The sequence below is a fragment of the Plasmodium malariae genome, assembly GCF_900090045.1.
Source record: "Plasmodium malariae genome assembly, chromosome: 9".
NCBI classification, from domain to species: domain Eukaryota; phylum Apicomplexa; class Aconoidasida; order Haemosporida; family Plasmodiidae; genus Plasmodium; species Plasmodium malariae.
In genome coordinates, this window is record NC_041783.1 from 135,195 (window position 1) to 155,111 (window position 19,917).

Consider the following 19,917-nt stretch of genomic DNA (forward strand, 5'->3'; position numbering starts at 1 on the left):
ATACTACATAAGCATCCTTCTATGAATGAAAAAATATACATATATAAACATTGTGTAATAAACCAAAATTGTTATTACATCATTTTTTTTTTTTTCTTTTTATAATATATAATTAATTTTCTTAAATTCAAAAATAATTTTTTTTTTCTTTTATTTAGTTAATATATCAAGTGAAACGTTGAAATTTAAAAGTAGATGTACCAACAATTCTGTCTAAACCATAACAATAATATTGTGTTCATATATAATATTTTTAAAATTGCTAGTTCCTACATTATAATGAATAGAAATTTAAAATTTTTGGATACGAAATATTGCTTCCATTAATTTATTCTTCATATAGTATCTCATGTATACATATATTATAATAATTCCTTAATTTTACTTACAAAATTATAATTTCTTTATGATATATACAAATAGAAAAAAAAGAAAAAAAATATATATATATATATATTTAACTTTCTTTAAATCAACAAAATACTAAACCAATGTCTTTTATAAATTTTATTATTATTATTCCCTCTTCATATATTCCATTAATATATTTTTATATATTACGTATGCTTGTAAAATATTAAAAATATTTTTAGAATTACTATATATTATTTATACGTAGGTTTTATATATTCCAATATTATTTATACTTCTTTTATATTTTTATTATTATATTTATATTTTCTAAATATATATATATATATATATATATATATATATATATATATATATATATATATATTTTTATATAGAATAAATGGAACATAAAAAAATTGTTCATTTATGAACTCACAATATTTTTATTTAGATATAAATAAATTCTAATAAAAATATACCTACTAGTTTATTGAATTCTAAAATAATAACTAAAAAATAAATCGCTATTTTCTAGAGTATTATACAGAAATTTTGAACGATTAATAAATGGTAAAATTGAATCTTTATTAAATTTTATATCTTACGAAAGGGTGTTGCATATGTTGTCTATATGTAGCTGCTTAACTTTTAATTCTTATATTAAAAAATTTATCCATGATGTTATTATATTCGTTTAATATTTTTGTAATTATTTTATTTAAATAAACATTTCAAACGGATTATAGAAGACAATTGTTCTAAATTTAAAATTTTTATTTAAAGCATTAAGTTAGCTATTATTTTAAAAATTAAGGCATATTATATTTTTTACATATTAAATGTAACACTATAATATAAACAGGATATCAAAATTTTTTTAATTTTCGCTTTATTCTTTATTTTTATTTTTTTTTTGACTATTAATATTTCTCAAAATATATATTTATTTACATTTAACTTAAAAGAAAAACCTTTGAAATTATAAATATTTAAACATTATTACTATAACAACTAATTTTATTCCATTTCTTATACATATTGTAATATTGTAAATTCATTATACGAAAATATAAATTTCATTATTATAGCTCTTTAAAAAGTTTACATAAATTCACTTATTTTTTAATAATTGCTAATTTCATTTCATTAACATATAATACTTCACAACAGAACGTGCATTCTCTTTAAATATAAATTACTGTTGTATATTTTATATAAAAAAATATATCTTTTCTAACTTCATTTCCTTTTCCTAATATTATTAGTCATAATAATTTTTTTTAACTATAACGAGAAAGAGTATAAAAAAATGTGTAAAGTTAGAATTATTATTTTGAAACAACGTAAACTTTTATATTTATCTTCTTAATATATATTATACACAATTTTTACATATTTTAATTTATTTTAAATAAATATATAGTTACTATCATTATTAAATGATATTTTACTTAATCTTATTTCATTTTCAACGTATTATGTTTTTTCTTGGAAAATTTTAATGAAAAAAAAATTTATCTTTACCTCAAACTAATTAATTTAAATATTATGAACATTTATAATTTAGTTCTTTATTTTATATTATTTTGTTAAATTTTTTCTTTTTTAGTAATGGCTGTATATAAAAATACTAAATCATATTTAAAGATATTTTGCATTTGGAAATACAATATAATCTAAATTTATATAAATTCATTACATTTTGAAATAAAATAAATTAATTACAGATAATCCTATAAATACTTTCTTTTAATATTAAAAATTTTTTAAAATTAGTTAACATTTTTTTTAGTCAATATATTATAATATTAAAGAAGTATATAATGAAAGGCAATATCATATCCCTCATTTTTACTAAAATCTTTGCGTTTATCTTTTTTATATGTATATACCTTTATAACAATGATATGGTATTATAATAATATTTCATATCTCTTTTTCTCTTTTCTTTGTTTGTTTTCTTTTTTTTCTTGTTCCATTTTCAAAATTAATTTTACTTTAGTAAGGAAGTTTACATATCTGTGAATATGATGTTTACATTTTTTTCTTTTTAGAATACCTGTGATAAATTATTGATTAAAAAGGATAAGCTATCTGGACATTTATATTTAAGAACTAATCGATTACTATCAAACGATTCTTTAGATTCTATACTCAATAAATATATATCACGTAATAAGAATAATAATAAATTATTAAATGAAGAAGAGTTATCTTTATATTCCACAGATACTATATCAGAAAGCGAAGATTTTAAAGAAAGACTATCATATACAGAGGAAGTAGACAAAGTAGCTAAAAAAAAAAAACCTACTTCACTAAATAGTGTAGATACATTTTTAGAAAGAAAATTATTCAATATAGAAGATTCCGCATATAAAATTAAGAATAAAACAAATATTAATAGAAATATTGAAAGTATGAAAATCTTCGTGGAGATTGCTCTTCTTTTTATTAAATTCTTTTTAGCTTTGGTAATATTTTTTGCAGTAGTTACGATATTTATTTAGGCATATTTTTTACCTACTATTAAAAGCACAGATCCTTCAAAAGTCTTAGATCCCTCATAGATCCTTCCTATTGTAACATTATGTCCATTACATTTGGCATCTTTGACTTTCTTAATTAAAGTAAGTATTAATTATGCTTTGACAAAAATAGCAAAATACAAAAAAATAAAGTTATATAATTTTAAAAAATGCTATAATGTTACTAATTAAATTGGTAAGTAGAACCTTTAATATGGAATTAGAAGATATACAGTATCCTTAAACATACGATATATATAAGAAAAATATACACAACCACGTAATTTTTTTAAAACCCTCAATATAAACATAACTGTTTTGATATAAAACGTAAAAATATGTGCTGACAATCCTTATAAAAATGATTTTTTTATTTTTTAAATTTTCACTTTAAAGAATTGTTTTAAAATACATTAATAATTTGTAATAATATATATATATGCATTTAAGTATGTATATATATATATATGTAGAATACGTATATATTCCATAAATTTAATATATAAATGTGCTATTCGTATAACTTCGTTAAATTAGTAAAAAAGTGCTCATATTTTAAATTAAAAAATATATTTAATTTGTTTTTATTACTTTTATATTTATTAATCCAAAATGTTTAATTTCTGACACAATGAAAAAAAAATTATGATTTGTTTTTATTTAATTCTAAATGTCTTTTTTATATATAATAAAGCGTAAAAAGTTAAAATTTTTCTTGTTTTCGTAAAAAGAAAATTTAATTTATATTTGTTATAAACAGTATTATGGTAAATGCATTACAATTCATATTTACTACAAAAACATTTTTAATAACTTTTTAAATTTTTTAATGTTTTACATATTAAATTATAAATACGTAATAAAATATCATTCTTTTTAAGAATGAATTATTTATTGTTGATTACTAATTTCGAAAATGATAATTTATTGTAATTAAATACACACTCCAATTATTTAATACCTTAATTATATAGAATATACTATTAATTCAACTTTATAAGAATAACTTAAATATACACTATAATGAAATATTAAAAATATATTTCGTACTTCTATTTCTTCTTTGTTTTTATTTAGCAAGTTCACGTTCAAATGATCTACAATTATTAGCATATTAACTCTTATATGATAATTTATCTTTTTTTTGGGTAAAGAGAATAAATACCTAACAATAAATTACATAAAAAAAAAGGTTCAATAACCAGTTAGTTTAACAAAAGTAAATAAAACTTTCCTTCGTAAAGGTATAAATTGATATAATTTTTTTTATGTTTTCTCTATTTCGTATATTTAAATATATATTCTGTAAAAGTCACATAAATGAGTTTGTAAAGGTATATAAGAACATATAAATTTTATGTTAAGAACATCCTATATATTTATATTAATAGCACTACTCCCTTTAATATAATAAGTTGATAAAAATTAACCAGTGTTAGCTGTGTTATATACATAACAACATAATTTAATTTTTATTAAGATGATACGTTGCAATAGGATAGGGTAAATGTATTTCTCTTTATATATAATCTATTTAATTAAAAAAGAAATAAATACAACGTTTTTTATTCAAAGAATATATGATTGATTTAGATGATTACATTTAATATATCATATTTTCGTCTCTATAAATTGAAACACAAATGAAATTTATATTTACAATTTGTTTTAGTTATCGAAGTTACGCACAATGAAAATATCATTTATTAGAAAATAAGGTGTATAAATTTTACTTATTTATATAAGCGTTTATGAGCTTCAAATAATTGAACAAATGGATAATTGTGCATTCAAAAATTACAATTATTCTAATAAACATATATATATTATATAAACAACTTTTTTTTTACTTTTCAGTTAATATTATATTTTATAAATCTTATTAAAACATTTAATTACTTTTATACAATATATATATATATATATATATTTTTGTACTGGAAAATATTATTTGTAATATAAATAATTATATTTTTGATATCTCGTTTATAATCAAAAATAACGCATGTATTTATGTTTCTTACGCATATTAATTTTTAATGGTAAAAATGTATATCTTAATAAAAAATTTTATTTTAACTTTTTTTTTTTCGTTAGTTTTACTTCATGACATATTTTACTTATATTCTGGATTTAATAAAATAAAATGAATATATGAATACAAATATACATATTACTAATTTCATTTAAAACATATTTTTTTATAAATTATTTTTATATATATTTCAGAACAATTTTAAAAATTCTGCATGAATTATATTTATAATAGTTGGTAACAAGGTAGTCACATATTTACATTTGAATAAAGACACTTCATTAACATATATATGTACAAACAAACATTACGTTTTAAGGAAAAGTAATTTAAATTACATTTTAAGTTATATTATTTTACTATTAACTAATAATATTTATCATATTTAAAAATAAAATTTTTTGCCGGTTAGTCCTTATATAAAGTCATGTTCTTTTTTTTTAACTGTTTTGCGCATATAGATAAAAATAGTAAACATATAATTTATCATGTTTATTGAAATATTTATTTGAATCTTATTAATAAAATAAGTAAAATAATATAATATATGATAATAATTATTATTTATGCATTAACATATATAATATCAAAAAATTTAAATGCCCTTTTTTTATAATAAGAAATCAACGAAAATAATGCGTATATATATTGCACACAATTTTTTTAACTTCGGTGCACTAAAATATTCCGTAAAAATTTTATATTAACTTAAAACTTTTCTCTAATTAGGATATTAATATATTTTATATATTTAAATTATATATAGTTCTTCATAAATAAAAAAATATATACTTAATTAATTAGGTACATCAAAAACATAATAAATAAATAAAAAATGAGACAACATATAAAGTCAAAGTTTTTATTCTTTAAATTCAGAATAATTTGTTTCACAAAAAAAAAATTATAATAGTAAAACAAATTTATGAATATATTATTATTAACAAAATATTACTTTCATGTTCAATTCGTATTTATTAAGTGTTGTAATTGGATAATATTATCATATTTTACTTTATAAGTTGATATACAAATATAGTATTCTAAAATCTTCATTAAATTAGTATGTCATGTATTAATAAATATAATTTTCATATTCAACAAAAAGAATTAGAGAACATACATTATAATAAAAAAGTAATTATTTTGTATGATCGTTTTCATGTTACAGTTGTTATTTAATTTTATTGTATTATATATATTGTATTTTTAATATTATGTTTTGTAAATTAAAATTTTTTTATAATCAATTACATTTTGAAATTACAGAATTAATTATATTTTTAAGCAAAACTTTTAAAGAATCATAATTATTATTGTAATTTATTTTACTTTTATAATTTCCTATATAGTATTATTCTTATATATAATGCAAATATTTTTATGTTTTCTTTTTGGAAAAAATGTATGGAGTATTTCCATTGGTAAAATTTTTGCATATATTATAAAAATAGTAATGGGGTGCATAGTGAGATATATCCTTTTTGGAGAATAAATCTTAGCATACAAATAGAAGTGATTAAAAAATCTATATTGATTGCAGAAAAGTTTGGAACATTTTTTACATATGATCTAAACTTTCAATTAACATTATATGTTGGAAATATTGCAGTAGTTATTTAATATTTTCTTTAAATATTCAAATAATAAATATTGCCATAATAACTTTAGACTTCGTAAAAAAAAATTCGTTATTATTAATAAGTATAAAAAAAAAATTGATGCGTAATATATATATAACACCTATTAACATTATTCTATATTAATAATACATATTTTTTTTTGTTGAATATAAAGGGAAAAAATAATTTAGACTACAAGATATAATAAAAAAAAAAAAAATTGCTATTAAAATAAAATTATATAAAAGGAAAAATAAAGTAATATATAATTTCATGTAATAATGACTACTAAAAGAATTAAAATAAAATAATGTTTTTGTTTACCATATAAAATTATTAATTCTGTACTTTACGCTTTTATACTCATCCAAAATATATCATCTAAAATCATAAAAATATCCACATATATAATAAATTTCTTCAGTAAAAAATCACATAAAATCAATTCTACAATTAATTAAAAAAGTTCAATACATATTTTGATGTTTTATTCAATAAAAAAACTGTTCTAATTAATATATAACAAACACCTATAAATGTTCACTAAATATACTCACGAAAATAGAACAATTATAATACTTAAAAATATTATAACCTACAAAATTTACAAATATATTGAAATACGAAGGAAAAACAAGAAAAAAATAAAATAAATTACTCATTAAGACAAACAATAAAAATATAACTATCTTATAATAATTTAAACATATTTTATTGGTAATTTTTATACATATATAAATAGAAAAATAAATAATTTAAAAATGTAGATATTGTTATAATTATTATACAAAATAAATTATAATAAGAAACTCTAAAAATTTAACAATCTATTTATATTAAGGAAAATATTAATAATTATAAAAGAATTTATTTAGATAAAAATTGAAAAAACTAGAATTTCCGTATTATATATACATCGAGAATTTGCGCATATATACATATTCTTAAATATATAAAATTATGTGTATGCTACAATATCAGAATTCAATATAAATAAATCCTAAAATAATTTTACTTTTTTATCCAAATAAGGGTTTATAAATGCTCTTGTATAATTTTACTTTTTATTATTATACTTGAATATATTTTTTAACAATTTATATGATATAATTAATACTGCTAAAATAAATATTGGAACTAATGTTAAATAGGCTAATTCGCAATTAGATGATGTCAGAATATCACCTATTCTTAGCATTTCTAATACGATTGGAGCAGTACTCATAAAAATAATTGTAGTAAGAACCAGAACATAACTTAGAAATTTTCGTGAAAATGCACCCCTAAAATTATTTAGTCCTTTATATTCAGCTTCAATTACTTTTTCCATTTTTCTATTACATATTTTATCTATTTTCTTTTTAGATTTAGAAATGGATGGTAATGTATTTTTTTCCTTTTTTAACGATATTCCTTTTAATGTTCTAAGCCCTGTTTCATAATAACCATCATTTTTTAATGTATCAGATGACACTTTAAATTTCTTTTCAGACATTTTTTTTAAAGGTATGCTTCCATTGGGGGGATGTAAACCTCTTTCTTCATTTAATAATCTGTCTACTCTTACATATAATGAATTACTTAGATCAATTTTCTTAATATATGATATGCCATACGTATTTGTCTAAAAATACGAACAAATATTTAATATTTAAAAAACATCAATATTTCTATATAAATAAAATATTAAGTTTTAAAATTAAATTGTATGATTACAAAAAAATTCATAGAAAATATCAAATAATACAATTACCTTACCTCATGTGAATTCTGATATATCCATATTAAAATGGGAAATGGGCAAATTTTAATGAAGAAGAAGAATTTGTTAGTTTGTATCATCGTGTTAAAATTACTTTGCAGTTTCCAAAACGTATTCTATAAAAAAATTTTTAATTATATAATTATTTCGTTAATATTTAATAGAATATAAGTTATAATTTTTGTTTATTCTTTCTACCGCTTTTTAATTTTAAAATTTTTACTTCTGTATAATCATGTATAATTATAATATATATCTAACTATAAAAAGAGAAAAAACGCTTTAAATAAAAATATTATAGTAAATTTTTTTTATAAAAATATTTTTATTAAAATAATATAAATAGAATTGATATCAAAATAACATTAACAAATACATAATAACTATAATTAGGCTTGCTCTAAAAATAAATTATTTCAAAAAAATTTATATTTATATTTATATTTATATATTTTATATGCATATTAATTAAATAGTCTTGTTAATTCGGTTATGAAATTGGATAAAATTTAATAAAATTACACGACATAAAATATTTAAATTTTTCTTTTAAATAATATTATTTAAAATTTATTTGTTATGATTAAGTTAATGAAAAATAGTTTTAAATTAGCTAACGTCTTATTGAAATTATTTATAAAATAATTTGCAATGATCATAATAATTTGAACAAAAAATATATATATACTGTAACAACGATTTAATGGAATTTAATTAACTGGAAGTACCAACGATATTATCTTTTTATATATTTTAATCGAAATATCTTAATATATTGCTAGCTATAAATTATACACTATTTAAACGAGGTTATTTTTATTGTTATATATGATGAATTAAAGTTTTAACATCTTAATAATATATAAGACATAATTCTCTTACACTGTTGTTGCATTGATGACCTTTAATATTGATTCAAAAATTTTAATAATACAGAAAATTAAGAATTAATATTAAAACTAAATACTTGAATAGGCAAATGTGCCTTTCTAATATTCGTTCTATTAAAATATAAAATATAATTAAAAAAAAAAAATGGGTGAATATTAAAAAATTATTACATGTTAATTTAATCAGTATTTATAAATAAATAATTGACACTTTAATAATAATTTAAGAAGCAATTACTAGCCATTTTACCTTATAATTATATACTTATATTAAGTTGGAAAAATGGCTTCACATAGATACATTAGAACAATTAATTAAAATATAAGAGCTGAAAAATATGAAAGGTAATTATAAATAATAAAGGAATTATTACTTAAATTATATACAATATTCTTAAATATAATTTTAAAATAATATTACATTTTTTTTAACTCTTATTCATATGCTATGATTTACTATATTCCTTGAAGTATTATAAATGTATTTCATACATATTAAATAATTTTGCAACCTAAAAAATTTATAATCAGCAAGTTAAATTATCTTCTTATATATTTATTGTGTTTGTAATATATTAAATATTATTATAATTAATAATTTTTTTCATATATATATGCTTTTTAAAAGAAAATTTTTTTTATATTTGGATGACTAAATATATATCAATTCATATATATATATAAGCAGTTCCTTATATAATTTTTATTTTATATATATATATTAAGCATATGATACGTATTATCTCAATATAAATATACATCTATTGCAAAAAATAATCTATGATAAAATGTGACGATTCATATATAAAAATTTAATGGAAATAATATATTTAAAACTCAGCAATAAATACATTCACAATATATTTATCTAAAATTTTATGAATTTTGGAGAACTTACTTATAAATTCAGAGTGAATTTATGTATGTATAAGGTATATTTATTTTTTAAAAACAATAAAATTATTTAGTATTTAAAAAATATTTTAATGTGGCCTTCTCATGAAAAATTGTTAAATTTATAAAATGCATATATATTTATGGCTCTGCATAATATTTCTTAACTTTTTGATGTCAGTTCTCCTATTATCTAAGAAGTAAAATTTGACTTAATTTGCAATTCACGAGTTTTTGGCCTTCTTTTTATAAAATAAATCGCTAAAGCGGATGAAACATAACTTAAGAAAATCCTTTTATTCATGTATTTTATATGTACAATATTATGTTAAAAAGCATTACTAATATTATTGTGCTTTTTTTTCTTGTCGCATATAATATATCATATGATTATGTTTTAAAATTTAATAATAAAAAGTTTGAGAAAAATAAGTTAAAATATTTTCTTTTTTTATATATAATAGATGTTTTTATTTATAAAAAATAATTTGAAAATATTTTTTCTATTTTCTAGAGCAATTATAAAACAGAATACAAAAAATAGAATAATATGAAAAAAAAAAAAAACAAATTTAATAATATATTTTAATGCTTTAAATATAATTTATTCAAATTATAAAAATAAGATAATTAATTTCAGTATAAATATGATATGCATCTTGTTGCTTAAATGTTTTAACATCTATAATAGTATATAATAGAAAAATAATAATATATTATATATTAATATTCTATTTTTCTTACTAATCAAAGAATAATTGTATTATATCTGTTATTTTACAAATTATTTTTACAAATGGATCCATTAAGACTTATATAATATTATACTTATAAAATATTTCTATTAAAAATAATATGTATCTTTTCTTCTTAATATGGAAGAAAATTAAGTTACCAAAGCATGTAATAATTTTTTTTGCAGGAATAGCTCACTAAAAATTATCTTATTGTTAAAAAAACAAAAAATTATTTCCTCGTAAGGTAGAACATTATATTAAATTATATTATTACAATGTTTAAATATTAAAATGAATAAAAGCAGTTTAAACAAATTAAGTGCTTAAAAAAAAACGAGTAAAATATTAACAAATAACATATATATATTATTAAAACAATTTTTATCTAGAATCCTAATATATATTTTAACATTATAATTATGGATATCCGATACCCAATAATATATTATAGAATAATAGAACGTATGTATAACAAAAAAAAAAAAAAAAATACGTTTATAAAATATAAGTTATAAGTTATACATAACTTATGATTTTATTAAAAGAAATTATTTATTAAGGAATAAAACAAAAAATATTGCTCAATATATAATATAATAATATTCTAATATTTAATATACATAAATTAACTTTCTATTTTATATATATGCCAACGTGTTCCTATTTTCTACTGAAGCAAGTAATAATATTACTTTCTTATAGATTTGCTTATAGAAAAAAGATATTATACATAATTTTAATGATTGTTAAATAAAAGAATTTCTATCTTTATTCTTCTCGTTTTCTGCAATATATTATTCATTATATTAGTTTTTTTTCTTTATTCCATTTATACGTTAGAATATTCAAGAAATATTTTTCACAGATATAATCTTATTTCACTTTAATATTATTCTAGTATATTTTATACACTCCTTATCAATTTCTGATGTGTATTATTCCAATATTTTATAGTATTTTTGTGTAGTATTCTCTATATATATGGAATTTACATATATATAACCTCTTATCCAATCTATTATTCCATAATCAATGGAACTTTCATATTTATAACCATAAATATCCTTATTTTTACTATTTTCTGAAACGTGGATAATGAAACCAATCGTATTTTTTTTTATCTGTAATTTTCTATATAAATTTTCTTTCGTCTCCGATTTATTTATGGAATTCTCTATATATGATACACTATTTTCCATATAATGTACATTTTTACATTCTTCTAGTTTCATCACAAGTATAAATATATACAGTTCTTCTAGTAAGTATTTTTTCTCCATATATTTATATAATTCTTCATTATTTTGTTTATTCTACAATTACTTTACATTTATCAATGATGCGTCATCCTTATTTTCTTTATTCTCACTTGTATCTAACATATTCTGAAATCCTTCTATCAATCTCATATATTATTCCTATGCCAAATATTTTTTTACAATTATACTATTTTTTCATATCTATTGCATCCATGAGTCTTTTTTCCTATATAGGAATGAAATGTTTTCAATTGTATTTAAGATATTCTCATTTAATTTTTCGTTGCTTTTTATGTAATCATGTTATGTTTTCCATGTATTTTTTAAATTACAAAACCAATAATCTTTTTTCACCTTAAAATAAAAATTTTTGCGTCTGGCCCCTCATTTATTCCAAGGAATTTTTTGTTTTTCAGTGTCATTGATACATTAAATGTTTTCCAATATTATATCACCACTTATTAAAATAGAATACGTTTGAAATACCTCTTTTGCGAACAGTTATAGGAATATTTTTAATAATTCTCCTTAGTTAAATTATAATTCTTCACTTTTGAATACTTCAATTACTTCCATATGTACTTTTATGATAGATTTTGTCCTCTCCTATTTTCTATTTGAAGTATTTACATTTTTTATTATTTTGTGTTCATGTAATTTTTATCCTCATGAAATATTTTTCTAAATAATAATCCACAAGTTATGAGTTAAAACGCAAACTTCAATACACTATTCCATTTCTCAAACATATTTTAATGTAAATATATCAATTTATTATGTAGGGTTGTGTCAGTTTACAATTATTGTACTAATTCATATTCTTTAATAATTAATTCATTGTTTGTATTAATTAAATTTTTTTTTTTTTTTTAAAGAACTACATTTTTTAAAAAATTTAATATTATGCTAAATAGAAAAGCGCTCCAAATTAATATAAAATATTTACACATTCTTTTAATGCACCGAATTTAATAAAAAAAGTAAGTGCGTTATTTGTATTAACTACTATTGTTGATTTCTTATTATATTAAAAAAATTATATCAAATTTTATGGCACTATATACACATGCATGCAAAATAACTATTATCATATATAATATTATTTTTCTTAATTTATTATTAAGATAAATAAAAATATATTAATTAAACTAAAAAACTAACTATCCTCTATTACTTTCTCATATGCACAAAGTGGATAAAAAAAAAGTAACTAATTTTAAATACATTCATTTATACCATTTTCCCATGAGATATGATGAGTATTCTTACATTAAATCACCATAATATAATTTAAAATGATCTTTAAATTTCACTTCTTTAAAAATTCATGTTCATGTATAAATAAATAAGTTACTAAAATAATTAATATACAATTTAAAATGTGAGACTGTTTACTTGACAGACGTTTATATAGCACACGGGGAATTTTTAATATTGATATATATTTAAAAATATTTTTTAAAAATAGATAGTTTAAATTAAAAAAGTACAACTATTTTTGTAAATATGTATTTATTTTATATATTTCCCTATATAAATAGGTAAAATATATGAAGTAGAACTAACAAATAGCAAAAATTTACAATAAATTTTCTATTATTCTATATATCTTGGACCTTTAAATATGAATATATATATGAACCTTAAACATAGTTATTATTACTGATTTAAAATGTTCTATGTAAAAAATAATTATTTCTGTTACAAACAATAATTATTATTTATAATATTTTTCCATATAATATATATATTATATACATAAAATTAAATGTTTTAATAATATAGTGTGCTATTTAATATTAACTAAATTGGAGGGAAATAATAATCTTACTTTATCTAAAATTTTATTATTATTAATGTGAATATTCCAATTCACAATTATTCATTTGTTAATTTTACTTTTTTAGTACAAAAATCCATATATAAATGATTAAAAAACATAAACATCTTAATTTCCAAGAAATGAGATTATAAAAGTACATAACTCAAATAACTCAAAAAAATACTAAATATAACTTTCGCTTTTATTTAAATTTACAAAAAATAACTTTGTTATATTACATTTAATCACCTAAAGCAATAATATATATACATTGCATGCAAAATGTTATATTTATTTCTTTTTTAATGAAACCTCTAATGGATATGTGTTTTACATTTATTTAATTCTATTATAACGTTTCAAGTTAACAATAACTAAATGAAGTGTTACTGAATAATGCATGTTTTATATCGATTCATATTTATTACGTTAAAAAAAGTAAAATGATTAGTATTTAAATATTGGTAGTTCATAACTTATATTTTGCATATTTTAAAATAACTTTAAAACAATATTATTGCTACCTTTATGTTATATGTAGGTAAACCTATTTAATATCAAAAACATAAAAATAATTATTTATCTGATTATATCAAATATATTTATTTATTCTTGTTTCCCTTATTTATATTTGAAAACTTATATATACATAATTGATTTTTAGAAAATCATTTTTGTTATAAAATTAAAAGAAGGATATTTATATAATAAATAATAATGACCTAAGAATCTAAGTTTATTTGCACAATAAATTTTTGCAATAAAAAATAGTAAATATAAAAATAGAACAAATATTTATAATCCTCAAAATTAATAATGGTATACAATTAATTCATTCACAAGAAGAATATAATTTTATCGCATATTTATAATTTAATATATTAAACATTCAAAAATTTAAACATATATTAAATACCTTTCATAAAGTAATTATAATAACATTCATAATACTTATTAATTAAATTTTCTTTTTGTAAAAATAAAAAAAAATGTGCTTGTTTTGGTTTTATTGTATACAAAAAAAGATATATAATTAATGTAAAAAAAAAACAAATATGTTTATTAAGCAGATCACAAATTAATCATTTTTGACAAAAATTTTAAAGAAATTAAATCAAAATAATTATTCTTTTTTAGGAAAAATCATACATTTTGCTACTAATTTAACGATATTATAATATATACAATTTTTTATATGAATTTTATAAAAAATACATACATTTATATACAAATTTATTTAAATAAGCATATATATATTATTCCAATATACTGTATTATGTTCAAACAATTCATTAAAATACAAATTAAAAAAATTAAACAATTAAATTCACTAAGTATTTATAATATATATTTACATAATTAATATCAAATTAACTATGTAAATATATGGGGAATTATGTAAACTAATAGTATTCACATTGATTATATGCAAATAATATATTTAAGAGTGATAAATATCTTATCCCTTATTAGTAGTTTTCCTTACAAAAAAAATTAACTAATTATAACATATTTAATGATTTTTTTCCTTTATCATATTATATTTTACAATTTTTGTCAAGGTATAAATAATACTTAATACGGTTAAAACAGATACCAATACTAGAAATAATGAATATACTAATGCCAATGGTAAAAATCCTAATCCTAAGGAACCCGATGATGTATCATACGAAGATATAAGCTTGAAAAATGCATAACATAACATTAATATTACTACTAATCCTGCTAATAAAATTAAAAAGGGTGGCGTAACTGCTAAACCTATATTCTTACATATCATTATATATGCAGATGTTTTACTATTTTTCCTGTTATACTTAATTTTATATATAGAATCTAATAGATTGAATATTTTTTTTTCAAAAAATATATCTATTCCTTTAATTAAATATATCCGTTTTTTCTTGTCTATGTTGTCTCCTTCCTTCATATTTAATGACCTTTCTTTTAATTTTTTACTTTTTGATGCATGGTCATTGTCATTAAATATATCTTTCTCCTTACCTAATAATTTAACTTTCTCGCTTTAACCATATACAACCTTAGTTGATTTTATATACAAAGAATCCTCTACTAGTAATCTATTAGTTGTTAAAGATAATTTTTCATAGAAATTATACTTCTTGTCCAAAGATTGACTATATTTATTCTAATAAAAATGTGTAAACATTTATTATTTAATGAATATATATTTCCACACTAAGAAAATATTATTTTAAAAAATTATACTTAAAAAAAAATATATATATATATTTTAATACCACATTATTGTTATAATAACTTGTCCAAATGAGAATGGTAAATACAAATATTTTAATAAATACAAGCCACATAATATTTTCTTTCATTCTATGCTACTTTAATAATTTTAGTTTTTGACAAATAAAAATTATAACTGTAATATAAATTTTTTAAATGATATAAAGAAACTGTTTATATTTTTATTTTTGACAGATTTATTTCTTTTCTTGATTATAATAAATTAAATTTATAGAGATATCTCTTATATTTTATTCATAAATGAAAAATAACTTTAACATTGATTTGGTATAGTTTCTATATTTGCTTATTACAAAAAAAAAAAAAAAAATTATTACTAAAACAGTATTAATAAAAATATATGAAAAATACGTAAAATATTTGAATTATTTATTTAATATTATTGAGATTCTAATTTTTTTTTTATTAATTGTTATAAAGAAAAAATATAAATAATACAACAGTGATTAGATATCATAAAAGAAATCAAAAATGACTTGATAGGTTATAATGATTTAGAATTTATTTAAAAAAAAGAAAAACATGTAGAAGATATAAACTAACATATATTCAATAGCTCATTGCAAAGTTTTTCTTTTTTTTCCGATAGTTGTATTATTATACATGTTATATGTAGCTTTCCGAATTATAGTTAAAAAATATAGATTATAATGATAGTAAAAATAAAAGAAATATAACATGTAGTTGAAAAAATTATTTTTTATTATATAGAATATTCATTTTCATCTATCTAAAAAAAATATATTTTCTTTTATAAACTTTTATATATTAATAAAATAAAATTTATATTTACTCAATAATATATGGATTTACGTATATTTCTAAAATCCCTAAAAAAAGGAGCGCTGCATTTTTGCGTGATGATTTTACTATACTATAATTTTCATCAAAAGTACAAATAAAATTTATTGTTATTTAATAAAAATTTTTAAAATTAATGAATTCTATATTCCTGTTATTTTAAAAAATGAAATTAAACATATATTTACAGAAACATTAATATATTTAAAAAAAAAAAAAAAATCTTAATAGAATTATTCCATATATATGCCATGTTCATAAAAGGAAATATTTTAATAAAATATAATAATATCTAATATTAAGAAATGGTATATTTATATTCATTTTATAAAAATTATTACTAGTAATATTTTTACTTTCCGTTTGAAAAATTATCGATGTATACTATTATAATGTATCGTATGTCCTAAGTATGCATTCGCAAACAAAACAATGTATGTTTTCCTTTTCTTGCGATACAACTCTTTTTAAAGTACAAATAAAAGTAATAATTAAAACATATATTAATATTATAATTTTCATTTGATTCAGAAAATCAAAATTAATAAGAGGAATTTATTCAAAAAAAGACTACATAGGGAACTTTATACATAATACTTATTTAAATAAACATCCCAAAAAAAAAATATAGTAATTTTTTAAATAAATCATATTATATTATTTCTAACATATGAAAAATAAATTAAATATTTATAAATTATATGTAAAAAAATAATTCTTTTTTACTTATAATTCGTTTAAAAAATTATCTTTATTAATTTAAAAAAAGTGAAAATAGTAATATAGCTACTCATTTGGGGGTTTTTTTAAAAATATTAATACATAATAAATTTATAGAAATAAAAAAAGGATAAATTTATAAAAAATAATATCTATACAATATGATATGATGGTAAAATATATGTGTTTATTTTAATCGCTACTAACGGTAATTTAGTTTTTTACAAAAATATAATTCACGTTTAGAAAATTATGAGAAAAAAAAAAGAAGAATTTCAACATAACTATTAATAACTAATTGAGTTTACTCCACGAATTTAATGAACCATATAATAAAAAACGTTTATCGTATATTTATTAATAAATTTTCTATATAGAATATATTTAAAGAACATACGCAAAACAAAATTAATGTCAAAATAAAATGGAATATAATAATAAAAAATAATTAAACTCCTCATTTTATTCAAATTATTTAAAATGCAGAAGACAGTAAAGAATTATTTATTTTCCATATTTTAAGGTATATTATTTTATTATACATTTTTTACTTCATATTTATAATATGCAAAAAAAGCAGCTTTTTAATAAAAAAGACTTTTACAATAATTATGCTTTATAACACAATTCTTAAAAATATTTTAAGTAATAAAATTAAACTTATTATGTAAAAAATATATATATATCCATCTAACTTAATATATTCATTTTGTTTCGTTAAATAGCACATAATATACATTTATTTTTAATTTAAATTTAATAATATATTTTTTAAATTACCTCAACAAATTATCATTTTTGAACAAAAAAAGATATAAAATTGTAAACAGAACTATTTAGTTAAAATATAAATGATAAAAAAAATTTAATTATTACATGAATTGTCCTATTATATATCCATATAAATGGATTTATATCATTCATGAATATCTATATAATTACATAAATATATATGTTATACCATAAAATATGTTTAAACAGAAACAATATATTAAACATTTAAAAACATTAAAAAATTCAAATTCATAAAAAACTGAATATATTTTCTTATTATTTTGTATTAAGAAGTTCACTTATAAGTGCTGGCATCTATAGAATTTAAGGAATTATGATTATGTTTAACAACTGTATAATTAAAAATATTAATTTATACTAAAAACATCCTTATAGAAGTAACCATATTTCGTACTATTTCTTTTATCTTCTCCTGAACCTTAATTTTTCATATTTTTTAACCTTTTTATTATAATATACAGCAACTGATACAAACGTGACACCCAATATAAAGAAGGGTAAGAAATATATTAGCAAACCAAACTTTTATCCCAATATACAAGCTTCAGTTATAACTGTTCCATTAGTTTCGCACAAACGGCAAACAATATCTGATCCCCAAATTTCATTGTTCTTCCAGAATTCTTTAAACATCTTTAACTTCTTTAGAATAGGTGACAGTATTACATTATTGGCCATCTGTTCTAAATATGTCTTTGTCAAACCTAACTTGAACAATAAACTTTCTTTAACTGCAAACACAAGTGATACATCTACTATGATTTATATTAATAATAACAAGAACAATAATGGAGGTAAGGTAAATCGTATTGCTAATTTTTTACGAATTATTTTTTTGTAAACCTTATAACTGACTGTCCTATTTTTTTTAACAAAACCTACATAATCAAGTTCTTTGAATATTTTTTTTTCTATATGGAAATATTTTTTATTTTCAAATATACAAGTTTTATTTTTCGTAGCTTGTTTACTGTCACTACTAGTCATTGATAAATTTCCTTTAGATTGTTTGCTTCCATATCACCGTTCCCATTATTAAATATATAATTTTTTTCGAGTATTCCTTTATTTGATACATCTTTCTTTATACTTATAATATTTGAATTATTATCTCGATTACATCTTTCTAATAATCTCTAAATTCTTGAATGAAATTTTCCCGCAAGGGCACAGTTCACATTCAAAAATTCATTAAGCGAACTCTGAAAAATGAAAAATGTAAATATTTATTATTTAAATAAATAATCACTTGAAAAAAAAACAGTATTTATAAAAATAAAACCAGATATTATGTATAATTCAAATATCCTTAAATAAGAGTCTCATACCATATCACTGTTCAAATAACATATCCAAGTAAAAATTATAAGCACTGTAATTTTACTAAAGAATAATGGCTTAATTTTTTGCTCCAT

The 19,917-nt window shown here is 18.1% G+C and overlaps 3 protein-coding genes and 2 pseudogenes across 3 annotated transcripts, besides 2 other annotated features; 1 reads left to right on the forward strand and 4 right to left on the reverse strand.

Moving 5' to 3' along the window:
• Nucleotides 1-2,177: 2,177 nt before the first annotated feature.
• On the forward strand, nucleotides 2,178-2,864 carry PmUG01_09012200 (Plasmodium exported protein, unknown function; the record flags this gene model as incomplete). The annotated part of the gene is made up of 2 exons (XM_029004803.1): nucleotides 2,178-2,264; nucleotides 2,409-2,864. The coding sequence occupies 2 exons, from the start codon at nucleotides 2,178-2,180 to the stop codon at nucleotides 2,862-2,864; spliced, it is 543 nt and encodes a 180-aa protein (XP_028861455.1).
• Nucleotides 2,865-7,596: 4,732 nt separating this feature from the next.
• On the reverse strand, nucleotides 7,597-8,381 carry PmUG01_09012300 (Plasmodium exported protein, unknown function; the record flags this gene model as incomplete). Its single annotated transcript, XM_029004804.1, has 2 exons — nucleotides 7,597-8,163; nucleotides 8,298-8,381. The coding sequence occupies 2 exons, from the start codon at nucleotides 8,379-8,381 to the stop codon at nucleotides 7,597-7,599; spliced, it is 651 nt and encodes a 216-aa protein (XP_028861456.1).
• Nucleotides 8,382-11,757: 3,376 nt separating this feature from the next.
• Nucleotides 11,758-12,102, reverse strand: PmUG01_09012400 (uncharacterized protein; the record flags this gene model as incomplete). Its single annotated transcript, XM_029004805.1, has 1 exon — nucleotides 11,758-12,102. The coding sequence occupies one exon, from the start codon at nucleotides 12,100-12,102 to the stop codon at nucleotides 11,758-11,760; it is 345 nt and encodes a 114-aa protein (XP_028861457.1).
• Nucleotides 12,103-15,416: 3,314 nt separating this feature from the next.
• PmUG01_09012450 lies at nucleotides 15,417-16,254 on the reverse strand (annotated as a pseudogene).
• Nucleotides 15,417-16,254: a sequence feature (Plasmodium exported protein, unknown function, pseudogene).
• A 2,650-nt stretch (nucleotides 16,255-18,904) lies between these two features.
• On the reverse strand, nucleotides 18,905-19,917 carry PmUG01_09012500 (annotated as a pseudogene).
• Nucleotides 18,905-19,917: a sequence feature (fam-l protein, pseudogene).